The 12,352-nt window shown below is 38.1% G+C and overlaps 1 protein-coding gene and 1 pseudogene across 2 annotated transcripts in view; both read left to right on the top strand.

The window, feature by feature from the left end:
• Window positions 1-12,352, top strand: part of PDGFD (platelet derived growth factor D) — a 257,795-nt gene that overhangs the window by 212,770 nt on the left and 32,673 nt on the right. For both annotated transcript variants that reach the window (XM_019716795.3, XM_019716794.3), the window contains exons 4-5: window positions 7,472-7,534; window positions 11,295-11,493. In XM_019716795.3, coding sequence (XP_019572354.1) covers window positions 7,472-7,534; window positions 11,295-11,493 — 262 coding nt within the window. The remainder of the gene's footprint in view (window positions 1-7,471; window positions 7,535-11,294; window positions 11,494-12,352) is intronic.
• LOC109437502 (isocitrate dehydrogenase [NAD] subunit gamma, mitochondrial pseudogene) lies at window positions 1,665-3,470 on the top strand (annotated as a pseudogene).

The following is a 12,352-nucleotide window of genomic DNA, read 5'->3' on the forward strand; positions in this document are numbered from 1 at the left end:
TCCATTATCCATGTTTTGGGTGGAGCCAAATGTGATCATTCCAGAATTCTTTACATCACATCTTTATATAATTCTCTATTTAATAATTGGTGAGAAGCATTTTCACAAGAAGGCTTTTATTTTCCACTAGAGAATATATGGGTAACACCATTCAATATAATAATATAAAGTAAGTCTTTAGAGGTAAATACTGACGCACACTTCAATCCACTTTTTCTTTTCCATTGTTGTTTCAGAAGTTTAGCATTCCTTCTTAAGCCCAGATGTTTATTATAAAAATTTTAGAATGTATATATACACATATGTACATACATATATGTGTGTGTGTGTATATATATGTATACATATATATACATATATATGTGTATATATATATGACATTAAAAATCAAAGTTAGTGATTTTACCAGCAAAAAATGGGTTTATTCAGGAATAGCAGATAATTATAATTTGGAACACACAGGCTATGGCAAAGTCATAGGCAAGTCCAGAGAACAAAAGAGAGGAATGTTATTTTATAGTAGAAATAGGAAATTGGAAGGAGCTGTTATAAACAAAGAGTCCATTGGAGGAAACTGGGAGTTTGAAGTATAGTGGCTTGTCATTAGGTGGTTTGTGACAGTCTCTCATTGGTTGGGCTGCTGCCAAGGGAGGAGAAAATCCTTATTCTTCCTGCTGGGATACTACTGTAGAGTAGAAAACATCTTCCTGTTGGAGATACAAAGCATGTCTGTTCCTGTTTGGGGCAACCAAGGATGAGTGGTAGCGCCTGAGAGCTCCTCTTATAGGCCCTGCAGACTCCAGTCTTGGTTGATGTCTCCTTTATTAATTTTCACAATAGACAAAAGTAGAAAACAAAAATCATCCATCATTCAGTACCAACAATGTTAATATTTCTGTGAATATGTTTTTAGTCCTGTTTCAATCAGATATCTGTACATTTTTCTAGCAAAATTGTATGATATGGAACATACTCATAAACTTTTGATTTATGAGTTCATTTTATTTTAAGAATGTTAACTATTTATGTGTTATCTGTTACAAGTGTGTTTGCTATTTCATCATTATGCTTTCAATTTTGTTTTTGGTATTTTTTGGACTTGTACAACATTTTGTGTATGTGAGGTATATCAATTTTTATGTTTTTTGACTTTTTCATCCATGCTTAGAAATATCTCTTCCACACTTTGGGTATATAAATATTTATCTGTATTTTCATGTACTTTAAGATTTTATTTTTACATACCTCCCCAACTTCCTAGTTTATAAGACTTTTCTCATACAAACCAAACTATGCACATAAAGCTATTCAAAAAGTGAAGATCTGAGAATTATATCTACGTTTCCAAAACTACTCCAAATAGTAAAATGCAGAGAACAAGGGAATGAGTGTCATTTCAAAATACCAATTAATATGTTTCACTGCCAAAATATAATTGTGAACTATTTTAATGTGAGGACATAATCTGTGAATAAGTTAATATTTTTAATGATATAAATTCTTATTAGATTAAAGCAATGCAGTTTAAGATGCCTATAATTATAGAATGATATATATCATTATTTGGTGGGCTGGAAAGATCATGTGACCAAGAGATGCACAATAGTTTATTGGGTTCTAGTCCTGACTTCAGTAATAATTAGTTTGGGGCTGCTGGGCAGTCCATGAGGCTTTCTGAGATTCAGTTTGCTCATCTCTCAAGGGAGAACATTGGACCCTTAGACAGCTTCAGTAAGTTACCCACAGCACCGAAGTGCAGACATTCTCTTCACAGACTGAGGGAACAAAGTCACCAATATATCAACTCCTTTCTTTTAGGATGGGACATATTACAATTACAATTCATGAGCAAGAGGTTAAGAAATCAAGGGCCGAATTTGTACCGACTTCTTGCATCTAACAAATACTTCTCTCTCAGAAGAATGGGACATGGCTTTTAAAGCATTTATCTGAGTTTGCCCGAGCAAAGAACAGAAAAGTAGTTTTTGTAAGCTGGACTCTTTTGGTACATTTTAAATCATTATTCACTGTTCGTTCTATTTTAGCATCTCTTAAGTAAAGCTAAGGGCACTGTTCTGCTAAGAGCACCCACAAAAAGTTTGTCTTTCATTAGCGTGGAGCTTGAAAAATCACGCTGTCTACCAAGATGACATTAAAAACATGTAACAAATAGAGACTGCGTCCTTTGAACTCTGGTGAGAGCGGTGGCTGCAGGTCAGGTCGAGCAGGGTTCTTATTTCCAGTCGTGGCAAAAACGCTGGCGGCTCTGCGAAGGCAGTGCTCAGGCTGGCCCTCCTCTGCCATCCTTGGGAAATTCTGGGCACCCACGAGGCCCCCCCGAGGAGCTTCTCGCTGTAATAAACAGTTCCTCCATCGGTTAAGTACGGTAGGGGTGCATGGTGACTGTGATCCCCGAGGACGACATTGCGACTGAGCTCGTGTCACACATCAAGTCTGTTCAGGCACGCGAGTGTGCTGGCACTTTGGAGAGGTGCACGTGAGCTCCAAGGCTGAGGAAGAGGCCATCCACAACACCATCGTGGCCCTCTGTCAGATCCGCGTGCTCCTGAAGGGCAACATCGAAACAAACCGTAACCTGCCACCATCCCTCAAATCCTGCAACATCCTTTGCACCAGCCTGGACCTCTATGCCAGCGTCATCCACTGTAAGAGCCTTCCAGGAGTGGTGACCTAGCCGGGGAACACAGATATCCTCATCGTCAGGGCAAACACGGAGGGCGAGTATAGCAGCCTGGAGCACCAGTGTGGCAGGCCTGAAGATCTCACCAAGGCCAAGTCCCTGTGCATTGTTCAGTACCCTTCAGACTGGACCAGGAGAGTGGGTGCAAGAAAGTGACAGCCATGCACAAGGCCAACATCATGAAACTTGGTGACGGACTCTTCCTCCAGCACTGCAAGGAGGTGGCAGCCGGTACCCCCAGATCACCTGTGAGAATATGATTGAGGACAAAACCACTGTGCAGCTGGTGTTCAGCCCCGGCAGTTCCATGTCATGGTGAAACCTAATCTCAATGGCAACATCGTCAACAATGTCTGTGCAGGGCTGCTCAGGGGCCCTGTCCTCATGACCACATGTATGTTGTGTGAGACCCCTACAAGGGACATAGCCAGAAGTATCACCAATGCCACAGCTACGCTGCTGGCAAGTTGCATGATGCTCAACCACCTCAAACTACACTCCGAGGCCACCTCCATCCACAAGGCCATCTTGGCGCCTGTGGACAGTGAAAATATGCACATCCCAGACATTGGGGGCCAGGGCATTACATCAGAAAGCACCCAGACATCGTAGCCACAACCACATCAGCAGCCACCATCTGTGGAGTCCTAGGCTCTCACTGTCCCACCCCAGCACCCCACTGGCTCGCTGGACGGACCCAGAATAAACCAATTTCTGCCACCCCCCAAAAAAATACCAGGGGTGCCAATAAATGTATACATATTTTAAGAGCTATTATCTGTGCTCTGAGCTGTTATCAGTTTGCTGTAATCAGAAGTGTCTGGACGCTGATGGTAACCACTTTGAGCACCTCTTGTAATTGCAGATGTCAAACGTCGCTTGTATTCATCTTTTGTTATCGGTATATATTAAGTATTACAATTAATACAGTTTTTGTCCTTTTTTAAAATATGTATACATTTTTTTGGCACCCTCTGTATGTAACAAACCGTGTAACATAGGCACTGACCTGTCAGAATGGGCTGCAACTATAAACTCCTGCTTTGCCTGTAGTTAGGGTAGCAGGTGAACATCATCTCTGAATGTACATGGGAAACCAGAGAAACTGGAGCATAAACATTCCTCAAAATAATTAAAAATAGAACTACCATATGATCAGCAATCCCACTTCTGGATATAGAGGAAAAAGAAATAAAATCACCATTTGAAAGAGGCATCTACACCCCCATGTCTATATGAATGAAGAAATGTGATGTATTATAGTCTCTCTACATATATATATATATGTACTCGTGTGTGTGTGTGTGTGTGTTATAATATATACAATGGAATGGAATAATATTCAGCCATGGGAAAGGAGAAAATCCTGCTATTTGTAACCACATGGATGGAACTTCAGGGCATTATGCTAAGTGAAATAAACCAGACACAGAAAAACAAAAACTATGTGATCTCATTTATATGTGGAATCTCAAAAAAAGAAAAGAGAAGAGAAGAGAAGAGAAGAGAAGAGAAGAGAAGAGAAGAGAAGAGAAGAGAAGAGAAGAGAAGAGAAGAGAAGAGAAGAGAAAAAACAAACCTGTGGTTTCCAGGAGCTGGGGAGTGGAGGAGATGGGGAGATATTGGTCAAAGGGTACAAACTTCCAGTTATAAGATGGATAAGTTCTGGGACTTTAATGTACAGTGTGGTTACTATAGTTAACAGCACTGTATTATATACTTGACAGCTGCTAAGAGTAGATCTTAAATGTTCTCAACGTACACACACACACACACACACACACACACACAGACAATTGTAGTTATGTGAGGTGATGGATGTATTAACAATCTGGTAATCATTTAACAATACATATGTATCAAATTATCACATTGTACACCTAAATTTACACAATGTTATCTGTCAATTGTTTGTCAATAAAGCTGGGGAAAAAGATAATTCTGGCTGCCATGTGCAATGTGGACTCTAGGGAGAGAGTAGAAGCATGGAGAAAGTGAACAGACAATTGGTTGAATTGTTAGTTTCTTCGAGGTTGTTGTGGAAAAGATGAGAAATGGTCATAGTAAGGATAGATTTAGAAGGTAAAATTGCTATGTTCCTTCCCCTGACAAGATTCTCCTTTCAAGGCTAAAATTTGGAGTTTCTGTGTTTTGTTCTTATAAGGGAAATCATTCTTTTTCGTAATCTCATTTTAAATATGTCATAAATAATGACAGATTTTGAAACAACATTAAAAAAGTTTGGTTTCTTTTAAATGTCTAATATTCCTGTTGCTAAGAGAAGATAAATTTACATTTTATCTGGACTTTAATGAAATCCTTTATCACTTACGCCTATTGAAGTTTCTGACTAGAATCCTCTAGCTGAGACAGTGAAGAAACTGAAAGTTCTTTGTGTAACATTTGTCAAGGTGCATTTACATGGAAGGCCTGTTATACTTAAAATGCTTAACAAAGTATGTTTTATCATATTTCTTCATTGTAAGAAAATGAAGTAAACTGAAGTCACAGAATTTAGTAAGGGAAGATATAATATCTAAATAACTAAGGATACTTTGAAAGATATCGTCTTAGACTCTTCCACCAATACTCTGCTTTATGTCTTTCCTACTTTTCTATTAACTCCCCCTTTGGACACTGTTCCATCTAAGCCAGCTGTAATGATGTGAAAGATTACCACACAGTTTGTAATCAGAGATGAGCTCTGATGGTCCTAGCTTTGCCAGAAGATGGCTATATAGTACAGAGTACACCATCAATCTCTCTGAGAACTGGTTTTCTAATCATTAAAATGAAGAGACTGGACTAGAGAATTCTAAAATTCTTTCTAGTTCCAAGATTTTAAGATTATCCCTCTTTCGATTTTTACACATGGTCAACATAATCCATTACTTGCTTTAATTGCCATTTTTGTGTTGATGATTTCTAAATCTACATCTCAAGTGCAAGTCTCTATTACGAGGTCCATTCTCATATAGCAAATGGCCTCCTAAACATCTCTACCTGGATATTTCATAGGCACCTCAAACGCTCTATGTCAGCTCAAGAGTCACCTTCTAATGTAAATTTTTTCCAAGCTCAATTCCTCCCAAGGTAGAATTTTCTACTACCTTCCATGCTATTTTGATTAGTCTTGTATCAGAGCAACCACATGGGTTATTGCACCTACTTATTTACATGTTTACATTTTGAACTCTTTGAGGGTAGGGATAGTTTCTCATTTCCTTGTGATTCTACCCTCAGCTTAGAATGTGTCACATAGTAGGTGATTAACAAATAATGAATGAGCGAAAATGAAAATTCTGTGCTCTGAGGATTTTCATGTCTATCTTATCCAGCATTTATCATCCAACCAATAGTCTCTTCAAGACATAGAGAAGTCATGGGCTTTCTTACCCAGTTTCACCTGCTCACTGACTTATGAAAACTCATAAATGCCAACCTTCATTTGTTTGCATATCCTTCTCCTGTGGGAATTCAGTGTCGTTTTCATATGCATCCTACCTTTCAGAGTGCAGAGACCACATTTTCTCTTTCTTTCCTATCTTCCATAAGGTTGAGATTATAATAATGATTTCTAGTCAGTTTTCAATAGGTGCCCATTTCTTGAACCCCCACATTTGACTCAATTCTGTCTTACAACTAAAATTTTCTTCAGCAGAGACATTTATATATAAACCAGTCTCATCATGAGTAATTAACAAATGTACTTCCAGCTCCTCAAAGTATTAATGAAATTTAGTCCTGATACTTAGCTCTTGTTCAGTAAGTATACTCTGGTAAATAAGTATTTAGATTCGAGCGGCTGGATTTTTCTCAGCAATACATTAAAATACCTCCTCCTCCCTGGGTCAGGCTGGAAGAAATTAACCAAGATAATTAATGTTAGCAAGATCAAAAAACCACGTGTAACTTGTAAAAATGGTACAATCAGCTCTTTCCATTACGTTTTTTAAACTTAATGGTGCTAGAGTAACATGAAAAATCACACACAAGTTAGAGAGAAGTTTACCTTTTAAGAGAAGTTTGTTTCTCTGAGGTCCATTGCTAGATATCACATATCCTTTATGGCTTCTCTGAGATAAATAGCTTTCTCAGGTCTGCCTTTTACCTTTTTTCCTCCAGTGGGCAGTATTTTGTCACACCCATAGTTATTTTCTTCCTCCTTCATTCTTCCTGACTTTTCTTAAGAGAGTTAGGAAGAGCCCTTTGTCAGTTAATTTGTCTTTGGAAAGATCACTGATGTTGTAGATGAGCTCAGAGGGAAGGATTGAACATGATGCAGAACCTAGTTCAAACCAAACAAACGTTAATATCGATAGTAATTATTATTACCCTTTAAGCACTTTGTTAATTGCTAGTTATAGTTATGTAATTAATATATTCAATTCTCAAAACAACCCTGTAATTTAAACATCCCATACCAGCTTTTTACAGGTGAGGAAGAGAAAGATTGGAGAGGTTAGGTAGATTACCTAAGATCACACAGCCCGTAGATGGCTAAGTTAATATTTGAACTGCTGTCTGCATATTTTCCATTTCACCGCTGCTTATATGTAAATGTGAATGCAGTTGTCCATGTCTTGAGTTAGAAAGGTTCTTGAGGAAAGGTGTTTAAACAAATGGTGGCCTGTTCAGCAGGAATGCAGCCTCTAGTCCTGTTGTCACTTAGTTGGAAGAAGATTCAGATGTCTGTGATGTTGAAATTGTGCATGTAATAAATTGAACAGAGGTTTGACTGACTCACATGGATGTTTGTTTGCCTTCTAGGAAGATTTCCAACCCGCAGCAGCCTCGGAGACCAACTGGGAGTCAGTCACAAGCTCTATCTCAGTAAGTAATTTATTTTTCTGTTGCCAGTGAAAAACACTGATGGAGTAGCAAGGTCAACCCAGAACAACGTCAACTGCATTAAGAACCTATGGCTTCACCAAAAGCCAGCTTTCAAGCATGATGTATACTTTTGTTTAATTTAGATCACAGTAGGCTATGTCAGATGCCCTTTTTCCTCTTTCAGAAAGTTTTCAGGAAATGCCAGTATTCATTGTAGGAACACGAGGTAGACAATGGCTAAAGTCTATATCAATTTCAAGGCGGAACGTTCCAACTGAAGGACTGTCCAGACATATCAAATATTTCAGACTGGTCCATGGCCCAAACTCAAGTGGGGAAATCGTTTTTTCAATATTCCAGGGAAAGCTGTTAACGTTTGCATTTTCAAGGATCTTTTCAGACGTGAAGAATCCCAATGTTTACAATAAGATAACTTAAGTGCAAACCAGGCATGTGTTCTATTTGAGTTGGAAATAAAACATAACCCATGCTGAAATTGTAAAAATGGTTCATGCCCCTGTTTTTTTCTCTAACTTAAGTCATTTCACAGTATTCTGTCTACTTTTCTACTTTGTATAGAAAGAACAGACCTTGTTTCATCCAGTGCTATGGGTAGTACTTATGCAACAATAAAATACAAGATAATAAATACAGTTGTTCATTAAAAGGTCAAGAGCATGGAGAAAGCTTGTCCATGGTTCTAAAGTGGGTCGTTGTGGCTGAGTTGTTTTGTTTTGTTTTGTTTTCCAAAAATGATGTGCTATTTTTTGCTCTGGGGATTTTTTGTTTTTTAATTCTCTCATATGACAGGATTTCCTCAGCTATGGATTTTGTGATGATTTAGTTCACCTGATTGTGGCTGCTGGACAGGAACAACATGATCTGAATCCAGAGGTCATTGAGATCTCTGATAGTGATATTAAGAGTGTTTTATTTGTTTGGTTTTGACAGCCCAGAATGCATGCTCTGAACGTAGCTAAGTGTAAGTAATCATTGTCAGGCAGGTGAAAATTAAAATCTGGGAGGCTAGGCAGGAGACCTGGACAGTGAGCAGCCTGAGACCAACAATTCAAGGTAGATACCAGAGGCAGCCTTTGCAACCAGGACCTAGTGTGCTATTCTGCCAAGAGATCCTCCAGCTTCTAAAGCTTCTTAGACGTGATAGTTCAGGGTTGTCTATTCATCCTTACTAGAAGTGCAGAAATAACACGCTTTAGCTTTTATCCTGTAAAAGGACCCTTGGCTAATTCAGGATAATCCAGGTCCTCTAAAAGAAAGGGATTATCCCATCCATTTGGAGTGTCTGTGGAAGGAAGCAGAAACCTGGGTCCATATCCATTGGAAACTCTTCTGGATTGAGTTCCAAGTCCAGGTTCTGATTAGTACTTTAGGAAGACCCAAGAGATGTGACTTCTTTCATCAGCATTCTGTTTTTCAAGAACCTTCTGGAGGAGGAGCAAGGGAATTTGGACCTACTATTAACTTCTGTACAAACCATACTTTGTTTTTTTGAAAGTGGTTTACAGTCCTCACAGCATTTTTTTTTTTTTTGCAAATTATAATTTTAAAGCAGTTAAGTTAGCTTTAGAATTTATTTTTGTAAACATATAACAAAAGGTGAATGAGATCAAATTTACAGTGCAGTTGAAGTAGGCACACCCAATTAGTTCTCTCTCAAAAACATTTTTTATAATAATTACCTCAGAAACAAAACTGTCCTCATGGGTTTATTAGGTCATCTAATCACTCATAAATATTATTTTTACCATCACCAGTGTTTCTGTCAACTGTCCTGAGTCAAAACTTGAAAACAGCAGTACAGCTCATACATAAGGATAATTAATTGTACATTTTATCTGTAGTTTGGGATTCCTCTTCAGACTAACGTTAAAAGAAATTAAATCCCTGCCCCCACCCCACCTCACCCCACCCCTCAGGGATGAAGAGCCCCTTCACAGCTTTCTCCTGAAGAGTTATCTGGGTACATACTACATTCTAGGCACAGTTAGGAGCAACCCCAGGAAACATCTTGCCAGAAGTTCCCCAGAGCCGTTGTAAGAACCTTTGCTTGTGTAGGTATGGTTTGATTGATATCCCTGCTTTAATTTTTAAATCCAAGGGAAGGATTTTAATTTCAAAGCTTTTATATTCTGCCGTGACATAACTTTGGCCGGCTCATTTTGATTTTTTGGATCTTAGACCCACATTATTGCGATACAAGATTAATTATAAATCATCTGCTAAATATGAGCTAGGTAGACAGGAGATTCTCCAGACAATACAATTTGAATGGGAATTTGGAATTTTGGTGCAGAATCTAAGTATTATCCATCGTTATCATTTGATGGCAAGAGGGATGTGAAAGACAGAAATGAGTGCTTCAATCAAGGTTCAGCTTATGTCACACACACACACACACACACACACACACACACACACACACACAGCCTTAGTTTAAAGAGTTGGCCTGGCAGCTTCACCAGCAGTCTGTCTCATGTCTCACACCCTACTCCCCAAACAAACCCTATTTTACCCCCTACAGGACATATTTGAAAACTGCTTCTAAATGACCCATTGGGAGGTTAATGCTTTTACACACTTAGTTTTGCTAAATGGGGATCATTCCTGTCAGAGAAAGTCATCATGCGATCACTTACGGACCTTGATTGGTTAAAAAGAAAAGAACATTACCTGAGAGTGAGAATAGAAATGTGAATTTTGTTGTCTGCGCCTCTGTGGTGCACATTATTTCTCAACAGGCTACTGCAGTTAAGTTCAGGGAACACAAGTTTATGTTATTTTCCATTTTCTTGTAATGATAGGAGATATTTGTCCTTAGGGGGATCTTATTTGTTTGACAGTTTCTTTAAAGATATTTAGAAATCATTCGAGACTGTGTGCTCTCTATTTCCTTGTTAATGGGTCATGAATTTTTACAGAGATGTTTGAATCATGGCTCATTTATCTCTAGATTGTACAAGGGTTAGTGAAGTAAGTGCTTGGGAACTTATGTAGGGATATATTCCATGGCAAAATACATAATCCTTTCCAGACTTTCAATGCTGTTTAAATGGGGCACCCATTTAAAAAGTGTTTCTGACAATGTTTTAATGGCAACTGGGATTACGAGCAAGCTACAGCACTTAAAAGAAAAAAAAGAAAAATACATATGCTTCCCATGTGACTCTTCCACTCTTAAGAGAGCCAGTTTCATGGCTAATTACCCTTGTTGACAGTAAATAAGCTGGTTAAAGTGCCAAATTTTATCAGGATGTCTCCAGAGTAGATTCAAACCCTGCTCACACAACATTTACAGTGCTAGGTGACCGGAGAGGAGGCACGGAGACTAAACATGGAAAAATGAAACAGATTATATAAAATTTGCATGGAAGGAGTTCAGAATTTAATTGTTCATCATTAGTTGTTGATATGGATATGGGTGATTTGGGACACTGAACCAAGAAATTGGATGACTTAATTTTAATATTTCCATTTAGACTAGTATGTCTTTTTTTTAATGATTACAATTCAGATGAAGTGGAAGGTTTATGATCTGTCTGGTTTTGATTTAAAAAGAAGTGAATAACTCTCATTTACCAATTAGTTACTGTTATTTAGGAATAGTTCTATCGCATGATATTTATGCATATGATATCTTATCATCAGAATCCTTTTTCTGTGTCTTCCGCATAGCGGTATGACTGTTGTGTTTCATAGCAATGGCTTTTTCTGAGTACACTGAGCTGTATGTCACTCTTAGGGAGTATCCTATCACTCTCCATCAGTAACGGATCCCACTCTCACTGCGGATGCTCTGGACAAAACAATTGCAGAATTTGATACTGTGGAAGATCTGCTCAAGCACTTCAATCCTGAATCATGGCAAGAAGATCTTGAGAATTTGTATTTGGACACTCCTCATTATCGAGGCAGATCATACCACGACAGGAAGTCAAAAGGTAAGAAACAGAGCACTGGAGGTTCTTCATAAGCAGATAGGAGTATTAAGAGTGATAATAAGTAAGCATTCACAATACAATAGATTTAATTCATTTAATTCAGATTATCATTATCAGTGCATTATCCCACATCTTTTTCACAGCACCTTCATATGAACTTCTGTGTTTTTCCCAAACTGGGTTGTTTGTATGGGACTATGAACAGTTTAGATTCAGTCAAAGATCTGCCATAGTTTGGAGCTAGAAAATACCTTATAAAATTATTTGGATGAGTTTCGTGTTTCTAGGCAAGATATTATTAGCCCCACTCTACGCTGTGGAGGTAACCAAAGTCAGGGGAAATAAATAATTTGCCTAAGCCTATATGTCAAAGGAGAGGAAATGAGGATCATGGAGTCTTGTGTCCAGTGGCAATACTTGTGTAATAGTCTACTGAGCCTCTCTGATAAATATTAATTTAGCCCAGGACTCAGTGTTGGCAGAGAGGCTCCTGATAAAGCAATGGACAAAATGCATTGTAGATTTCAACTCTATTCATTCAATGTCCGTTCTACAAACTTCTTAGGAGGATCTACTATGTGTTTGGAGATTTGGGTTGTTTGTGGGATGTAGAAGTCTGGAATAGTTTGGAGGGCACACATTCAATTGGAAATAATGAAAGGAGAAGAGAGAAACATTTAGGCAGAGAAAACATCATAAGCTAAAACAATCATCCTTAAATTCTTAAAAAATAAACATCCTAGTTCTACATCTGAGTGATATGATCTTACAATGAGAATATTCATTTGAATGTTTAATTCAAATTAATAGAAAAATAACTTGTAATTTCCTCTTAATGAATAAAACTATAATTTATAGG

The sequence above is a fragment of the Rhinolophus sinicus genome, chromosome 14, assembly GCF_057876585.1.
Source record: "Rhinolophus sinicus isolate RSI-liver-muscle chromosome 14, RSI-T2T, whole genome shotgun sequence".
Classification (NCBI taxonomy): Eukaryota; Metazoa; Chordata; class Mammalia; order Chiroptera; family Rhinolophidae; genus Rhinolophus; species Rhinolophus sinicus.